Source organism: Cetorhinus maximus, chromosome 2, assembly GCF_964194155.1.
Source record: "Cetorhinus maximus chromosome 2, sCetMax3.hap1.1, whole genome shotgun sequence".
Taxonomy (NCBI): domain Eukaryota; kingdom Metazoa; phylum Chordata; class Chondrichthyes; order Lamniformes; family Cetorhinidae; genus Cetorhinus; species Cetorhinus maximus.
Window position 1 is genome coordinate 11,211,354 of NC_135880.1, and position 19,872 is coordinate 11,231,225.

General features: G+C 44.1%; 1 protein-coding gene across 2 annotated transcripts in view; it reads left to right on the forward strand.

Moving 5' to 3' along the window:
- The window catches only part of nop14 (NOP14 nucleolar protein homolog (yeast)), a 50,521-nt gene that overhangs the window by 21,463 nt on the left and 9,186 nt on the right, over positions 1 to 19,872 (forward strand). For both annotated transcript variants that reach the window (XM_078560840.1, XM_078560848.1), the window contains exons 7-14: positions 100 to 222; positions 2,669 to 2,800; positions 5,322 to 5,637; positions 6,251 to 6,381; positions 9,030 to 9,115; positions 13,920 to 14,055; positions 17,230 to 17,331; positions 19,068 to 19,221. In XM_078560840.1, the coding sequence (XP_078416966.1) occupies positions 100 to 222; positions 2,669 to 2,800; positions 5,322 to 5,637; positions 6,251 to 6,381; positions 9,030 to 9,115; positions 13,920 to 14,055; positions 17,230 to 17,331; positions 19,068 to 19,221 (1,180 nt within the window). The remainder of the gene's footprint in view (positions 1 to 99; positions 223 to 2,668; positions 2,801 to 5,321; positions 5,638 to 6,250; positions 6,382 to 9,029; positions 9,116 to 13,919; positions 14,056 to 17,229; positions 17,332 to 19,067; positions 19,222 to 19,872) is intronic.

Sequence of the window (19,872 nt, forward strand, 5' to 3'; positions counted from 1 at the left end):
TCTAGACTCAATAAATATTAAGATACATATCAAAATTTATGAAGTAGAAACTTCAAGTGCAATTTTTTTCCCTCCATTTTCTGATCCTTCCTCCTTCAGGCTGGGGATTATGATATTATTGTACGCGAGCTGTTCTTTGACATGAAGGCACAGCCCTCTGACCGAATGAAGACCAAGGAAGAGCTGGCGAGGGAGGAGCAAGAGCGCCTACAGAAACTTGAGGTACGGAATCTACTCAACTCTTTAGCGGGGATATTCTCACTGCTGTCCTGGCAAATATTTAGCCCTCAACCATCATCGCAAAAGCATTATCTGCCCTTTACCACATTGCTGTTTATGTGACTTTGATGCTGATTTCAGGCAAAGCCAAGTCTTCAGTCAGCTCTTCAGACCTCATCAAAGTGTGATTACTTTAGTGATGGGATTCTTATTCAATGACATGGATTCACATGCAACTGTTAACAATTAGGTACGGTAGTTGGAAAATGCAGACTTCAGGCATTTGCGCTGAGCTTGATTTTTGAAACCTGCATGTGAAAAGTTATCACAACGTGCAGAAAAATATTCTGATGGCCGGATGAGGATATTGATGCAGACATGCTGTGAGTCACACTCCACTAAAACATGCTGTTTCATTGCTGCAGCCTATTGTTTTCTGGCCCACAGCTTAAAGTGGGCACGTCACAATAACATCAATGTGCCCACTATAATCAATTGGGACTGTACAAAATCCACCCCCCCCCCCCCCCCCCGCCGCCCCCACCCCACCCCTGGTCCCCCTCTTGCCGGTCAGCACAAATCACCAGAGAGCAAGAAAATTCATTTTAATGCAGGCTATGTGAGCAGATGTCTCTCAAAATGAAACATGGGAGAGAAACGAGGCTGAAGGGAATGTTGGGAGGTCAGGTACTTGAGGGAGTGAGATGGGACAGATGAGAGTATCAGATAGAGGACTGAAGGGCCTGAGGGCAGATGTTGGAAAGTCCAGGGTAGACTGGATGGTGCCAGCAGCAGGCGAATGCAAAATGACCAACCACTCTTACTTACAGATTGTCCTGTAATTGAGCCTACTTTCCTGTGTCATAGTTCTGGCTGAACCCCCTTCCCCCCTTGCTCTAATGGAGCCCCATGCCAGGGTGTCCCTTAATTTTGCCTGAGAGAGTTGGTCACTCTGGACGAATGTGCTGCACAACTTTGGGTAATGCACCATCAACCACAACAAAGCAGAATAATCCACACCCTGACCCCCGCCCCCCCCCCTCCCCCAACACACACACACACACCTATTGCTAACTAGTTACATATATGTTTCGTCTTATGTCCTCGGTATAGTCCCATGGGCACTGCATTGGTAGAGTCCCACAAGACAAAAAGATCGACCTTCAGCCCCATGGCCATCATCCACATGTGAACCCTTTCAAAGGCGCTTGACACAAGGCATTATTCTTTACATGCACACCTTGACAGGCTTTTCAACTATGGAAGTCTATAACAGCCAAGCCTGACCTTGAACAAAAACAGAAAATGCTGGGAAAACTCAGCAGATCTAGCAACATCTGTGGGGAGGAAAAAACAACTGATGTTTTGAGTCCGTATGAGTCTTCTTCAGAGCTAAAGAGCAGTAAAATGTGATGAAATTTATACTGTTTAAGGGGGGTGGAGCAGGTGAAGCTGGATAGAAGGCCAGTGATAGATGAGGCAAGGAAGAGATTGCCAGAGATGTCATGGACAAAGGGGTGTTAATGATAGTGATACTGGCTAAAGGTGGTGCTGATGTCAAGCGCCGTTTTGAAAAGTGGCATCGTCAGAACAGACGACGGGGGCAAAGGAACTGGGAGAATGGGATGGAGTCCTTACAGGAAGCAGGGTGTGAGGAGCTGTAGTCGAGGTAGCTGTGGGAGTCGGTGGGCTTGTAGTGAATATCGGTGGACAGTCTATCACCAGAAATTGAGACAGAGAGTGCAAGGAAGGAAAGGGAAGTGCCAGAGATGGACCATGTGAAGGTGATGGAGGGATGGAAATTGGAAGCAAAATTGATGAATTTTTCCAGGTCCAGACGAGAGCATGAAGCAGCACCGAAGTAATCATCGATGTACCGGAGAAAGAGTTGTGGGAGGGGACCGGAGTAGGACGGGAACAAGGAATGTTCCTCATACCCCATAAAGAGACAGGCATAACTGGGGCCCATGCGGGTACGAAACTGAGTCCTTTGTTGAGTACTGAACATTCAGCATCAGAGAGGGGAAGGTCAGAGGGGATGGTGAATACATGACAAGGGCTGGGATTAGAAGACGGAATGGGGTCAGAGGGAAGGGAAGGGGTGGATAGTCCTGGATGGGTGTTGGTATCAAGCCTGACCTTGACATGGGTACACTTCCAGCACAGTGATCAGACAACAAGCAGAAGCAGGAATTCTAGGTACTTTTTTTACTCTTTTTTCACTTCCCCAGTTGAGCATTGTTATGACATCACATCATTCACTCTGCTGATCCAGCTGATAGCAGCTGACCTAATACAGATTAGGGACCTAATTTATAATGGCCAACTTTAGGACATGGAGTGCATTTAGTAAAAAAACTAATGCAGTTTGAATTGTACTTTTGTTTAACTTCATGGTTTCACGAACAAACACTGGGTGTTAATTATGTGTTTTGACTCTGACTTTCAGGCGGAGAGAGTGCGTCGGATGCGTGGAGAGTTTGAAGAGAAAGGCAGCAACAGACCGAAGCACATGTCTGCAGATGACTTGCATGATGGTTTCATCCTGGACAAGATTGACAAGCCTTGCCTCGTTTACAAGGTGAGGCTCAAGAACTGGTAAAATCGAAGCACTTCCCTTGGCTGGATAGAGAGCTGCACAGCAACCTGGAAGGCCCTTGTTCTGAGTTAAATATTGCACATGTGTGGCCATGTAAAGGAATTTAAAGGTATCAGCCAGTGACAAAACTGGCACTGCACAACAGCAAAATTTTGCAGGGAACATTGTCAGAGAGTGTTTACCACCATGCTACGAGAAGGGAGTTTATTGGCTTGTGATCACTGTGTGATATTAGTGATGAATACTTTAGTGTGTTCCTTTGAAATTCTTTTGTTTGCTCTTTTAAAAGGTATTAATTGTTTTGGGTTACTTTGTTAAAGTAGCAGACTGGGATTCCATTAACTCTTTGTTGCTGATGTTTTGCAGCATAATCTCAACAGCAGCATTAATGTGGCAAAACTTCGCAAAGACGCTTCACAGAGGCATAATCAATAAAACCAGAGTTTGAGTCATTCAGGAGACATTAGCAGAGCTGACCAAAAAGCTGGATCAAAGAGGCAGGATTTAATAAAGGAAAGGGAGGCAGAGAAGTGTAGGGATTTGCGGAGGAATGTCTGGAGTGTGGGGGCTGAGATGACAGGCATTAATTTTTGACAGACAGCTATAAAAATAATTCTTATTGCAGTTACCCAAGTTCAGTTTCTTACTCACTTACACACTCAGTTTTGCTATGTCATACCTAATACAACCTTAATACGTCCCACTTAATGCAACCATATTCTTAGACAACTAGGAGCGATCCAGAGGTCTTGTTGCATTCTATCAGTAAATGATGTTAACTTCAGCATGTTAACATCATTTGAATCAACAGTGTGATCCAGCTATTGAATTAAACTCTGCCCGTCAGGAGTAGGCTTGGCTATGATGCCATGCCTGGTTTAATAGCTTGTAAACATCTACACATGAATAATGGCCATTTTAGGCAACATACTGGATGGTGAAGCACTTGTAGAACCATACCTCAGGAAAGAATTATGAATATCCAGAGTATGCCACCATGCTAGGTATTGGAGGAGATAACATTGGGAATATTCAGTGTGCAGTCATCTGCCATACTGTGAGAGCTGATGTACTCAGGGATGAGCCATTTTCAGCCTTTAATTTCAACCTTTCTGGATAACTGAGTAATGAAATATCACAAACACAGAATCACAATTGTTATAGGAGGCCATTCGGCCTGTCGTGTGTGCACCAGTTCTCCGAATGAGCATTTCACCTAGTGCCATTCCCCTGCCTTCTTCCCGTAACCCTGCACATTGTTTCTTTTCAAGTAATCATCTAATTCCCTCTTGAATGCCCCGATTGAACCTGCCTCCACCACACTCTCAGGCAGTGCATTCCACACCCTACCCACTTGCTGTGTGAAAAAGTTTTTTCTCATATCGCTTCTGCTTCTTTTGCCAAATACTTTAAATTTGTGCTGTCTCATTCTCTATCCTTTTAATGAGTAGGAACAGTTTCCCCCTATCTACTCTGTCCAGACCCCTCGTGATTTTGAATATCTCTATTGAATATCCTCTCATCCTTCTTTTCTCCAGGGAAAGGAGTCCCAACTTCTCCAATCTTATTTCATAATTGAAGTTTCTCATCCTTGGAACCATTTTTGTAAACCTCCCCTGCTCTCTGTCCAATCTCTTCACTTCCTTCCTAAAGGTGCCCAGAACTAGACACACTACTCCAGCTGAGGTCTAACTAGTGTCTTATACAAGTTCAACATAATCTCCTTGCTCTTGTATTCTATGCCCCTATGAATAAAGCCTAGGATACTGTATGCTAGATATAAAATAATATAATATATGAATTTTTTTTTCATTCACTCATGGGATGCAGGCGTCGTTGGCTAGGCCTGCATATATTACCCATCCCTAATTGCCCTTAAGAACATGGTGGTGAACCGCTGCAGCCCATGAGGTATAGGTACACCCACAGTGCTGTTAGGGAGGGAGTTCCAGGATTTTGACCCAGTGACAATGAAGAAACAGTGATATATTTCCAAGTTAGGGTGGTGTGTGGCTTGGAGGGGAACTTCCAGATGGTGGTGCTCCCATATACCTTCTGCCCTTGTCCTTCTAGATGGTAGCAGTCGTGGGTTTGGAAGATGCTGTCTATGGAGCCTTGGTAATATAATATCATGGATATAAAATTTTTTGTGCCTTAATCATGACATGTGTTCTCTGCCTGAAAGTAGGTCCTTGGCTGATTGTCTACTGAAGCTTCATTCTGAGCCATTTGCTTGGCAGTTTTTTGTCAGTGGTGGTTTACCATTGCTTTCCACTCAGGAGCAGGGCAAGGAGGCATGTTCCAAGTTTACCTCAGCTGGAACAGGAATTCTGAACCACGTGCTAGCCATCTAACCAACTGGGCTAACCAGCTTAATCCCCCTTAATCATGTAATTCAATGAAAACTGCTTTGTTGTTGAGATGTTTTCCATGGTGTATGTTTGTTTTCCAATGTGCAGCCCCCCAAAAAAGTCTGAGCTGCTAAATTTTGTTTTATTAAAAGGAAGGAAAGCTAGAGGAGCTGGAGGAGGAAGAGGAGCATCTGGGTAGTGAAAATGAAGAAGAAAATGGTGAAGGCAGTGATGAGGATGAAAATGAGGAAGAGAATCAAAGCGGAGAAAATGATGAAGACAGTCATTCAGATCTAGAAGATGATAGCCATTCGGATCTGGACTCCGATGCCGAAAGTGAGAAGGATGAGGGTGCAGGTGATAAGGAAACAGCCAAAGCCACTTCGCAAAAGGAGAATGCACCAAGTGAAGAGGCAAGGAAAGCTATGATGGAAGCAGCCAAGACTGAGCTGCCTTTCACTTTTCCTGGTAAGTCATGGGCTTTTACTAGTGAGAGGCCCTTTTTTGGGGAAGAGGAAGAGTCACATGGAATTCACTGCCTAATTCGGTGGTTGAGGACAAAGGGATATTGATGGTCGTGATATTAGCTAAGGAATGTGCTAATGATGACATTAAGGGCAGAAAGCAGGACGAGCAAGTGACAGATAGCCCTAGTGGGGGTGGAGTGGGGGGGAAGGGATCGAAATAGGCTAAAAGGTAGAGATAAACAATGGATGGAAATACATTTAAAAATAATGGAAATAGGTAGGAAAAGAAAAATATGTATAAAAAAAATATATAAAAAATTATAAGTTATTGGAAAAGTGGGGATCGGAACGGGGGTGAAGACGGAGGAGAGAGTTCATGATATAAAGTTGTTGAACTCAATATTAAGTCCAGAAGGCTGTAAAGTGCCTAGTCGGAAGAAGAGGTGCTGTTCCTCCAGTTTTTCCAGGTATTTTTGATTTTGTTTCAGATTTCCAGCATCCGCAGTATCTTGCTTTTATTTTAGCAATCTAGGGAACCTTTATTGCACCCTCTCTATAGGCCAGACTTGCAGTGAGACCTGCCCAATCTCATTCAGATAGTTTTATTTTCACAGTCCCTGAGTCGTATGCTGATCTGAAGGCCCTGCTAATGGGACAGGTAACAGAGAAACAGTGCCTAATAGTGGAGCGCATTCAGAAGTGTAACCACCCAAGTCTTGCTGCAGGAAACAAAACCAAGTTAGAGGTGAGTTCTTTATACCATAAAGAATCCAATATATAATTGTCGTTTTGTTTCTAACCTCTATTAACCATCAGAATCAGACTACTGGCGTTCTATAAAGCACTATGTAAAACTGGCTGAATGCCACACTTACTTTCTTAAAAGAAAAAATCTATATTTGTTCTTGTAAATGCCAATAAGCCACATTTATTACCCATTCTCTGTTGCTTAATATCCATATGTTCACAAAACCATTGACAAACAAAGGTATTGTACAACGAACCTTCGTATAAAATTACTATTTCAACAGAGGTTGTTAAAGTAAACACTTTAAAGCTCCATTAAAACAGCAGAGTAAGTCTTATTTAAATACTTGTACACTAATACTGTCATTGCTAAGCTGTGCTGTGCTACACATGAACTCATGACTATGCTGAACCTGTGATTAGTTCCAAGGGAGGGTTGTGAAATATGCATGATATGCTGTAAAACTGCCCTTTCAGTTCCTCTTCCTGTACGATTCAAATCATTCTCTGCTTGCTTTAGCTTTGTCGCATCTGTCAGCAAAGTTTCAAGTGCTTCATACAGTGAATTATTTTTGGAGTGCGATGTCTGTGCTGTGTACTCTATGGCTGCTTTTTCCATGCAGCAAGTTCCCTAAATTGCATGTATAAGAGGGTTTACAGCTCTGCCATAAGTAGCTAACGGCAAGAATTAATTATCTACCTACTAATTATTCATTGTCCATGGTGTGCCCCATGGGTCTGTACCGGCTCCAGTATGGTTCATTATATTTACTAGACGGCGTACAATCCTGAAATATGTTGATGATGCAAAAATTGACCAGCAGCAAGGAGGGTTTTTCAGGATTTCCGGAAGAAATAGGCTGATTAATGGAAAATGTAGGCAGGCAGCAGAAGCACTTCTAATGTGGAAAAGAGTGATGTACGATGAGTGCATATTTTATAGGGAAACACTGAAAGGTGTGAACAGAGTGACCGACAGGTTCAAACACACAATTCCCTGAAAGAGCATGTAGGTGGATAAGACCACAAAAGAAGCCAGTGACATTCTGGGTTTTATAAGTACCTACGCACCTAAGAGTAAAGGATTAACAAAGTAATAATTTGCAGAAATCATTAGGCCACATTTAGAGCACTGTGTGCAGGTTTTGGTGTCCCATTCTAGAAAGGACATTAAACCATAGTGTGTGCAGGGTAGATATACCAGGATTATGCTGGAAATGGCTAACTGTGGTTATGAGGAGACAGTTGATACACTGGGACTACTTCAACTTGAACAGGGAAGGCTGGGAGAAGAGTTAATAGAAGTTTTTCACATTATGAAGGGTTTGATAGAGGGCTTAAGAATATCACCTGAGACAGCAGCAAGGGATCATCAATTTAAAACTATCACAAAGAGTTTGAGGAAAGGGTTTTCTTTTCCACAGATGTGGGTGCTCCTGGTAAGGTCAGCATTTATTACCCATCCCTAATTGTCATTTTAGAAGGTACTGTTGAGCCATCTTCTTGAATTGCTGCAGTCCATGTGGTGAAGCTACTCCCACTGTGCTGTTAATGAAGCAGTTCCAGGATCTTGACCCAGCATTGATGAAAGAACAGCAATATAGTTCCAATTCAGAATGCTGTGTGACTTGAAGGGGAACTTGCAGGTGGTGGTTTTCCCATGCTTCTGCTGCCCTTATTCTTGCAGATGGTTTTGGCAGGTACTGTTGAAGAAGCCTTGGCGAGTTGTTGCAGTGCATTTTAGGGATGGTATACACTGCTGGTGCTGTGTCATTGTTGGAGAGAGTGAGTGTTTAAGATGGTGGATGTGGTGACAGTCTAGTGGAATGCTTTGACCAGGATAGTGGTGAGTTTCTGTTGTTGGAGCTGTACTCGTCCAGGCAAGTTGGAAGTATTCCTGACTTGTACCTTGTCGATTGATGGTGGATAGCTTTGGAGAATCGGGAGTTGAGTTACTCACTGCAGAATAAGAGGAATTGGGAGGCATCTCTAAGAAAGAGCAGTTGGACCATGGAAATCCTTTATAAGGAATGGTTGAAGCACAGACTTTAGTATCTCTTTTAAGAGAAAATTGGATAAGAATTTGAAGCAGAGAAAGATCAATTGAGTAATGAGGAGAGAGTGGAACTGTGGGATTTAGTCTTGCATCGATTGGCCTAAGAACTGGCACCAGATGTGAATAGTGTCCTTATGTTGTAAATTTCTATGGTCCCATTAAATAAAATAATCACATTTATCATCCTTCATGGGTGCCACTGTATTCTTGCATATTTTTGTAGTTTGCATACTTTTTATAGCACTGTAAAAGGCTGTTTGGGCCAGCAGACTTGCACAGTGTTCATGTGCCACATGAGCATCTGAATGATGCATTCCTCAGTAATTCTGGTGAGGCATGTGATTCATTTTATTGATGTTCTGTTGCTGTTTTGAAGTTCCTCGGTGGGCCAGCAGCCATGTCTGTGAAGACTTGCCCCATTCACTCAGTCCGTCAGAGTCCTTTTCCCTTCCACATCTTTATGCTGCCCCTTAATGATAATATCTGTAGGCACAAGGTTAGTTTTGATATATGTATGCTGATAGCACCAAGATCTCCCTCCCTACCATCTCTCTTGATCTCTTAACTGCATATGTCCTGTCTGTTGGCAGAAACTGTTTGGTTTCCTCTGGGAATATGTTGGGGACTTGGCAACCAAGCAACCAGCAGAACTGAAGACAATTGATAGGATGGTACCGTAAGTATGAGACAGTTTTAAGAGCATTGTAGTTACCTTTTAAATGTTCTTAGACGCATGCTGAGATATTTAGGTATAAATAGCATGTTAGAAAACTTTAAATTTACAAAGAATTTTCTATTCCTTTTTGACATTATTGGGTGTGGTTTGAAATTTTTAAGTTTTAGGATCCATGTGAACATGAATTAGAGGTCAAATAGCCAAATGATAATCACAAATGTCAAAACTGACACTCCAGTACTGAAGGAGTGCCACACTGTTGGAGGTGCTGCCTTTTGGCAGACGTTAAACTGAGATCCTTCTGCCCTCTGAGGTGGACATAAAAGGTTCGATGGCACTATATCAAAGAGGAACAGGGAGAGGATTTATCACTGGTGTCCTGACCAATATTTATCCCTCAATCAACATCACAGAAACAGGTTATCTAGTCATTGTCACATTGCTGTTTGTGGGCTGGTGCTATAGGCAAATTGACTGCCACATTTCCTACATTACAACAATGGCTACACTTCAAAAATTGGCTGTAAACTGCTTTGAGATGTCTGGTGGTCATGAAAAGCACACTGCAAATGCTATTCTTTCTTTCTTTTTTGCTCTCTGATTGCTTCCCACTTGGGCAATGTTATTTTATTGTTGAAGGAGGGAGAAAAGTTGCTCAAAATCTCAAATGCTTCAAAAGAGAAACCTGGTTTCAACAGTCAGTGAATTGTAACTTCCAGGTTAGAATCTTTCAGCTGTCCTGATGTTACCAAAGTGAGAGATGATCTGCGTGCCCCTTGGATTCCTGCTTCTGATCGCTATCAAGCAATCATGCAGCTGAAAATGAGGAGAGCAATTGGTTCAGCAAGTGATGCCCCATAAGGCTGAATAGTCACTGCATTTGAATAATGACAAGGAAAGAATGAAAGAAAAACTTGCAATTGTATAGCACCTTCCCAATTTCACAGCATCCCAAAGTGCTTTACTGCCAATGAAGTATTCTTGAAGTGTTGTAATGTAGGAAATGCACCAGCCAATTTGTGCACAGCAATATCCCCCACACAGTAATGAGCAGAGAATCTGTTTTAGTAATGTTGGTTGAGGCGTACATATTGCTCAGACACCAGGGATAGCTGCTCTTGTCTTCATAATAGTGCCCTGGATCTTTTACGTCCATATGAGAGTGTGGTTGGGGCTTCAGATTAACATTTTATCTGAAAGACAGCACTTCCAACAGTGCAGCAGTCCCTCAGTACTGCCAGCTTACATTGTTGTGCTCAAGTCTCTGGATTGCGTTTTGAACCCATAACCTTCTGACTCAGAGGTAAGAGTTCTACTAGTTGAACCAGAGCTTAGACAGATTGGGTGAATCAGGGGGAGATGATAGTGTAGTGGTATTGTCACTGGATTAGTAAACCAGAGACCCAGGATAATGCTCTGGGGGCCCAAGTTCGAATCGGTGGAATTTGAATTCAATAAAAATCAGGAATTAAAAGTCTAATGATGACTATGAAACCATTGTCGATTGTCATAAAAACCATCTGGTTCTCTAATGTCCTTTAGGGAAGGAATTTTACCACCCTTGCCTGGCCTACATGTGACTCCAGATCTACAGTCATGTGATTGACCCTTAACTGCCCTCTGAAATAGCCAAGCCACTCAGCTGTATAAACCGCTACAAAGCCTACTCTAGATGGACCACTCTGCATCAACTTAGGCACCGGAAATGACAATGACAAACTCAGCCATGTCGACCCTGCAAAGTCCTCCTTATTCACATCTGTGAGCTTTGCCAAAATTGGGAGAGCTGTCACACAGACTAGTCAAGCAACAGCCTGACAGAGTCATCCTCTCGGAATCATACCTTACAGATCATGTCCCGGATATCACCATCACCATCCCTGGTTATGTCCTGTCCCACCAACAGTTGCCCTGGGAGACCTCAACATCGACTCTGGATCCCATAAAGGGTCAAATGTGGGCAAAGAAACTTCCTGTTGGTTACCATGTACCACCCCCCTCTCCTCAGCTGATGAGTCTGTATTCCTCCATATTGGACACCACTTGCAGGAAGCACTGAGGGTGTACTCTTGGTGGGGGACTTCAATGTCCATCACCAAGAGTGACTCGGAAGTACAACTACTGACTGAGCTGGTCCAGTCCTAAAGGACATAGCTGCTAGACTGGGTCTGCAGCAAGTAGTGAGGGAACCAACAAGAGGAAAAAACATACTTGACCTCATCCTCACCAATCTGCATGCCGCAGATGCACCTGTCCATGACAGCGTTGGCCGGAGTGACCACCGAACAGTCTTTGTGGAAATGAAGTCCCGTCTTCTATCGAATTGTGTGGCACTGCCATTGTGCTAAATGGGATAGGCTTTGAACAGATCTATCAACTGAAGACTGGGCATCCATGAGGCACTGTGGGCCATCAGCAGCAGAATTGTACTCAACCACAATCTGTAACCTCATGGCCTGGCATATCCCCCAGTCTACCATTACCACCAAGCCAGGGGTTCAGCTTTGGCTCAGTGAAGAGTGCAGGAGGGCATGCCAGGAGCAGCACCAGGCATACCTAAAAATGAGGTGTCAACCTGATGAAACTACAACTCAGGATTATTTGTGTGACAGACTGTGAAAGTAGCACGCAATAGACAGAGCTAAGCGATCCCACAACCAATGGGTCAAATCCAAGCTCTGTAGTCCTGTCACACTCAGTCGTGAACGGTGGTGGGCAATGAAACAACTCACTGGAGGAGGAGGCTCCACAAATGTCCCCATCCTCAGTGATGGGGGAGCCCAACACATCAGTGCAAAACTTAAAGCTGAAGCAGTTGCAACAGTCTATAGCCAGAAGTGCTGAGTGGATGTTCGATCCCTGCCCCCTCCAGAGGTCCCCAGCATCACAGATGCCAGCCTTCAGCCAATTCGATTCACTCCATGGGATATCAAGAAACAGCTGAAGGCACTGGATACTGCAAAGGCCCTGACAATATTCTGGCAATAGTACTGAAGACTTGTGCTCCAGAACTTGCCACGCCCCTAGCCAAGCTGTTCCAATACAGCTACAACACTGGCATTTATCCAGCTGTGTGGAAACTTGCCCAGGTATGTTCTGCACACAAACAGCAGGACAAATCAAACATAGCCAATTACCCCAAATCCCACCCCATATGTCTACTCTCGATCGTCAGTAAAGTGATGGAGAGGGTCATCAAAAGTGCTATCAAGCAGCACTTGCTTTAGCAATAACCTGCTCACTGATGCTCAATTTGGGTTCTGCCAGGGTCACTCAGCTCCTGACCTCATTGCAGCCTTGGTTGAAGCATGGACAAAAGAGCTGAACAGCAGAGGTGAGGTGAGAGTGACTGCCCCGACATCAAGGCAGCATTTGACCGAGTGTGGCATCAAGGAGCCCGAGCAAAACTGCAGTCAATGGGAATCAGGGGGAAAACACTCTGCTGGTTAGAGTCATGCCTAGCACAAAGGAAGATGGTTGTGGTTGTTGTAGGTCAGTCATCTCAGTTCCAGGACATTACTGCAGGAGTTCCTCAGGGTAGTGTCCTCAGTCCAACCATCTTCAGCTGCTTCATTAATGACCTTCCTTCCATCATAAGGTCAGAAGTGGGGATGTTCGCTGATGATTGCACAACGTCTCTCACCATTCATGACTCCTCAGATACTGAAACAGTCCATGTTCAAATGCAGCAAGACCTGGACAATATCCAGACTTGGACTGACAAGTGGCAAGTAACATTCCCGCCACACAAGTACCAGGCAATTTACAACAAGGGAAAATCTAACCATTGCCCCTTGACATTTAATGGCATTACCATCGCTGAATCGCCCACTATCAACATCCTGGAGGTTACCATTGACCATAAATTGAACTGGACTAGCCATATAAATACTGTGACTACAAGAACAAGTCAGAGGCTAGGAATCCTCCTCACTGCCTGACTCCCCAAAGCCTGTCCACCATCGACAAGGCACAAGTCAGGATTGTAATGAGTACTCTCCACTTGCCTGGATCAGTGCTGCTCCAATAACACTCAAGAAGCCTGACACCATCCTGGACAAAGCATTGACACCCCATTTTGATTGATTGACACCCCATCCACAAGCATTCACTCCCTCCACCACTGACGCACAGTGGCAGCAGTACGTACCATCTACAAGATGCACTGCAGAAATTCACCAAGGCTCCTTAGACAGCACCTTCCAAACCCACCGCTGCTGCCATGTTGAAGGACAAGGGCGGCCGATGCAGGAAACATCACCAGCTGGAAGTTCTCCTCCAGCCACTCTCCATCCTGACTTGGAAATATATTGCTGTTCCTTCACTGTCGCCGAGTCAAAATCCTGGAATTCCCTCCCTAACAGCATTGTGGGTGTACCTACACCCCAATTGGCTGCAGCGGCAAGTGCTGCTTATAGCACTGTTGATGACCCTCTCCATCACTTTACTGATGATCGAGAGTAGACAGATGATGGGCGGGGGGTAATTAACCATGTTTGTAACAAACCATGCTGTTTGTGTAAAGGACACCACGTGGACTGTGGCGGTTCAAGAAGGCAGCTTACCACCACTTTCTCAAGCACATGTAGGGATGTGCAGTAAATGCTTGCCTAGCTCACATCCCATAAGTGAGTAATAAAAGTTATTGTAGAGCCCCAAGCAATGTGGAATCGGATGCCAGCCTGCAGCTGAAAGAGTTGTACAAAACTGGTGAGGATGTTTAAAGAGGAAGCAAGGTATTGAGAAATGTTAATATTGCACTCTGCGTGTTCTGTACATGTCAGTTTTTCTCTTGTTTTTACAGCCAGTTGTATGATCTGTCCCAGTTATTCCCTGAAGCTGCATGCAGCTGTGTTCAATCAACCCTTAGACAAAATATGCAGGACCTAGAGAACCAGCTGCAAGCTAAAGGTCGGGCTCCATTTCCTGGATTAGATAAGGTAAACAAACCTTTTGTTTTCTTTATTCTTTCATGGGATGTGGACATTGCTGACAAGGCCAGCATTTGTAGCCCATGCCTAATTGCCCTTGAACTGAGTGACTTGCTAGGGCAACCAGGTAAGGGTGGCAGATTTTCTTCCCTGAAGGGCATTTAAGAACCAAATGGGTTTTCACACCAATCAATGATTGTTGTCCTAGTCAGCTCTATATTCCAGATTTATTAATTAAATTTAAATTCCACCAGCTGCTGTGGTAGGATTTGAACCCATGACCCAGAGCATCAGCCTGAGTCTCTGGATTACGCGTCCACTGACTTACCCTATTTTTATTTTGTTTCCTTACATCTTTTTACAACCTGCATATACCCCCTTTGAACTAAAATAACTCGATTCAAAATTATTCCTGTTTTTGCTCTATGTGGTACTCTGATTGAAGTTCCTCTTGGTTCATTAACGTATCAAAACCACTGTTATCTTTAGACCCTTACCGTCACTCTAGCTCTTAATCCAATTAGAGCCTGACTTCCAGGACATAAGAAAATATGCCAGGGTCATTAACAGAAGAAATATATTACAATTTTTGTTTTCTTGACAATAGGGTTATGAAAACGAGAATCCTGGCCAGTTTCATCTTCTTTCATGCACCCCCCCCATGCCCCCTTCATTGATTATTGGCTAAAATCAATGGTAGAGGCTACGACTGCTGCACCTAGTGAGATTAGCAAAATCGTTGCAGAGAAAATTTTACCCGAGACCTTCCTGAGGTCAGCTGAGCCACCAGGGGGCGGTCACTCTCATTTTTAGATTCACCATTGTGCAGAAACGCACTACAGTGTAGAAAATTAAAAACAGTGGAATTCAGCCCCAAAATGATAAGAGTGGGAAGGTGCAGGTTTGTAGTAGTGAGTTGCTGATGCTTCTTTGCATTATGATGGTTTAATCTTGCCACTGGTTACAGTTCAGCGGGTTAACACTTGAAGAGCTGAGCTATGAGGAAAATGTGCGCTGAGTTAGCTGAGCTTAGACTGGACGTCAGCAGGGGTGCTACTCTTGGAATCAGCACCCCCGTTGAGAGAGGAGAGAATCAGCCCAATCCTGGCTCTCAGATTTTATCCTTGTATGGACCTGGGGATGACACTGGTTTTGGCTGTTATGCCTGCATTCATGTAGCCTGTCAACACTTGCTGTCAAGGCTCAGGCATAAGGAATAGCTAATAGAGTGAGGATGCTCATCGTCCCCATCACCGTTTCCCAGCAAGTGCATGTTGCAATTCCCTTAGAGACTGATTAACTTTTAGAAAGAAATTTGAATTCCCAGTGTCCAACTTAAAGGAATTGCGTGACAAGATTTCGAGTTTTAAAACTTTTACCATAACAAACCAAAAGCAACATTGACCAAATACTATTTCGTAGAAAGTCCAGAAAAATTCCATTGTTAATGCTTTAACATGACTGAAAATATTCCTCCACAGCTATATTTCATTCTACCCCTTAAGCGGACACTTCTTCCACCGCAACGAGTTCAAAGTAATTATTAGCTTCCTTTTTCTTGCCCAACTGGATAAATTCTAATCCCTGAACTGGCTTTTACAGTTAGGGTTACCTTAGAGAATCCCCTTTCTAGCCAAAGCTAGGCGAACCTTCCAGTTTTGTTTAAATCCTCAAACTCACAGTCTCTTCAATCTGACCGTGAGCCACATTCTTGTGTGGTGAACCATAGAGACTTGCAACCGCCATCACTCAGCTCCCTATCTCCCACGGTCTCTCTTTCACCCTCACTCCCACCCCTCTCTCATGCTCTCCCTCCCTCCTGTGCTCTCCCACCCTCCCTCTTGCGCTCTCCCTCCCTCCCTCTTGCGCTCTCCCTCCCTCCCTCTTGCGCTCTCCCTCCCTCCCTCTTGCGCTCTCCCTCCCTCCCTCTTGCGCTCTCCCTCCCTCCCTCCCTCTTGCGCTCTCCCTCCCTCCCTCCCTCTTGCGCTCTCCCTCCCTCCCTCTTGCGCTCTCCCTCCCTCCCTCTTGCGCTCTCCCTCCCTCCCTCCCTCTTGCGCTCTCCCTCCCTCCCTCCCTCTTGCGCTCTCCCTCCCTCCCTCCCTCTTGCGCTCTCCCTCCCTCCCTCCCTCTTGCGCTCTCCCTCCCTCCCTCTTGCGCTCTCCCTCCCTCCCTCTTGCGCTCTCCCTCCCTCCCTCTTGCGCTCTCCCTCCCTCCCTCTTGCGCTCTCCCTCCCTCCCTCTTGCGCTCTCCCTCCCTCCCTCCCTCTTGCGCTCTCCCTCCCTCCCTCTTGCGCTCTCCCTCCCTCCCTCCCTCTTGCGCTCTCCCTCCCTCCCTCTTGCGCTCTCCCTCCCTCCCTCTTGCGCTCTCCCTCCCTCCCTCTTGCGCTCTCCCTCCCTCCCTCTTGCGCTCTCCCTCCCTCCCTCTTGCGCTCTCTCTCCCTCCCTCCCTTCCTCCCGCGCTCTCCCTCCCTCCCCGCGCTCTCACTCCCTCCCTGTCTCTTTGTCTCTCTATTCTGACAAACTGACAGTGTTTATAAGTTTCAGTGATATTGTACAACAAAGCCCTGTAAGCTGATCCTACAATGGCTTCCTATGGTCCCTACCCCTCTCAAAGCCCATCGCCATTCAATGTGAATCACATAGGCCTTGTATCCAAGTAGAAATGTTAATCAGCTATTCTTTAATCTCTCAATTTAATTTCTTCTTGAAACTAAATAGACAGTTTAAAGTAAAACCATTCACTAAACCTGACATCCTTAATACCATCCTCTAATTTTGGAGATTAACAATCTAACCCCCGTCAGCACAGATGCCTTGGCCATTGTTTACAGGTGTGAACACCTTGCACCTTCTTCCCAGTAAAACAACCTGGGCCCTCCTTTAATCTTTAACACCAAAGTTTGCTTTTAACAGAATTCCAAACAGGTCACGTTCTCCATTTTGGAATAAGTTAAAGACACAGTCCAGAAACCTATCAATCTTATAAAACCTTCCATTTATAACATGAGTCAATGTCTTCAAAGTGGGAAGAAACTGGCAGTGAAAAGATTGAATGTAAATCCCTCTCCTCAAGTGATTCACAGCTGCTGATGGTGTTCACTGACCTTTTGGATGAATGCAGCAGCAGAAACCTGTCCCTGTCATGATTTTCTGTCAGTGATGCAGAGTTTGTGTTTTGTTTCAGCTGCTTTACTTAAAGATTACAGGGGCTTTGTTCTCTACCTCTGATTTCCGACATGCAGTAGTGACCCCTGCGCTGGTACACATGAGTCAGATAGTCACTAAGGTAGGTACAAATTGTTGCATTTACCCCAGACTTCATTGCATAAAATTTACAACACAGAAACAGGCTGTTCTGCTTCATTATGCCAGTACAAACCTCCGTCCGCCCGCCACTCTTTATCTCACTCTATCAACATATCCTTCCATTAATTTCTCTTTCGTGTGTTTATCTCGCTTCCCCTTAAAGACATCTAGGCTGTTTGTCTCAATTTAGAGCTGCCCTTGCGCTCTCCTCCCAACCTGAGCAGTGCCCACCTCCTCTACCAGGGCTGCTGGCCATCCAAAGCTGTGAGCCCTCTGATTGGTCCAACAGCCTCAGAAACCCTCCCACTGTCCTTAATTGGATGGCGATAGCAGCCAGTTAGGAGGCTGCTTCCTGAAATATCATGTTGGTGTGTGCATGGCCAACCTGTACAGGGTCGGAACCTGAAAATGTTCCCAAATTCCTGAATATATCCCATAAGCACAAGATCCTGCCTATCCAGACCTCTATAAGATCACTCTTCAACCTTCTTCTTTCTAGAGAAAAGAGCCCCAGCCTATTTAGTCTTTCCTGATGAGTATAACCTTTCAGTTCTAGTATGACTGTAAATCCTTTTTGCACCTCCTCCCATACATCGATACCCTTTTCTGTAATATGGAGATTAAAAGTGTGCACAGTACTCTGAAGTGACCAAAGTTGTATATATTTAACGCGACTTAAGAACATCGAAAAATTTACAGAAAGAGGTCATTTGGCCCATCGTGTCCGTGACTGCTGAAAAAAAGAGCTATTAAGTCTAATCCCGTCTTCCAGGTTTTGGTTTGAAGCCCTGCACCTCATGTACGTATCCAGGTGTGTTTTTTTTAAATGAGGGTTTCTGCCCCTACCACCCTTTTGGACAGTGGCTTCCCGACCCCCAACGCACTCTGGGTGAAAAAATTACTCGATTCCCTTCTGATCCTTCACCAATCACTTGAAGTCCAATCCCCTTATTAGTGACCTCTCTGCTAACAGAAATAGCTAACTTTTCTGCTTCTGAATTCTAGTCCTTTGTATAAGTTGTACATAAAAGTTAACTCCCAGTACTCAGTTTGCACCATTTATGGCTTTGTTAACCTGTTATTTTAATAAGGCCAGTTGGAGTTTTTTTTTTAAGTGTTTCATTGTAGCTCCTTAGGAGCTAATTGGTTGTATAACTTCCTTTTTAAGTATGGTCCAAAGGCAATTTAAACAGCTAAGACCATAATGGTTAAAAATAAGGAAATTTTGTTAGCTATCTAGCTCTGTGCTGCCTCAGTGTCCAATGTTTTCCAATATCAGGAGTGCGAGTAAGCAGAAGACACAGGTTTAAGATAATTGGCTAAAGAACCAGAGAGCAAATGAGTGGAATTTTTTTTAACAGCGATTTATGATGAATTGAAATGTGCTACCTGAAAGGGCGGTGAAAACTGATTCAGAAGTAACTTTCAAAAGGGAATTGGATAAATATTTGAATGGAAAAAAAGTTGCCAGACTGTTTGGAAAGAACAGGGAAGTGGGACTAATTTTAATTACACTCCCAAAAATTGCTTCACCTTGTTGCTTCTCAGACGGCAGAAGCCCCCCCTGACTTTCCTTTCCTTTTCTCTGCCCACTTTCCTGTCCTCGTTTAAACTTTTATTGTTCTTGCAACATTATGCTAATAGTGTTGCCTATTTATAGTTTCAAATCGCCTTTGCGCTTACCATATTGTATTTGTTGATATTTTATGTAAACAGTGCTCTGTCACCTCACTGCGGGATGTGGCTGCGGGACTGTTCGTGTGCTGCCTCTTCCTGGATTACGTTTCACTCTCAAAGCGGTTTATTCCCGAGGTTATCATCTTCCTTCTGGGAATTCTTTACATGGCAATCCCCAGCAAAGGCACCATGGGTAAGTTTTGTACGTGCAAGGTACTCTGGCTTGGAGTTTCACTAGCTTCTAAAATAGACCAAAACAGCACCAGAAATCAAGGAATTTCAAGTGCAAATTACATCTACTGCAGATCGCATTTCCTCTATCTTTTGCGCTAGTTTAAAGAAAACTGTGTAGGAAGCTGTCCTCCAACTGGCCATGTCCTTAAATCAAATTAATCACTGTGGCAATTTTTGGGAGAGCAATTAAAATTAGTCCCACTTCCCTGTTCTTTCCCGATAGTCCTGCAATTTTTTTTTCCTTCACGTATTTATCGAATTTCCTTTTGAAATTTACTGCTGGATCTGCTTCCACTACCATTTCAAGCAGCACATTTCAGTTCATCATAACTCGCTGTGTAAAAAACAAAATTGTGCTCATTTGCAAGCCTTTGAGACCTTTAAAAGTAAGGGTTTTTTTAGGCAGGAAGATGCTAATAAGCACCTATTAAAAGCTTTTAACTTTTCTAAAATTTACTAAGGAACCAACTACTGTACACTGATGTGACTAATAAATGTTTCTGTCTGGTAATTTTGGTGAGTTCCAGTTTTTTAAAATCGATTTACTCAGGTGATTGACTAGACTGATTAAAGTGCTTTTTTTGTGATAAGCCCATTTTTAGCTCTCTTA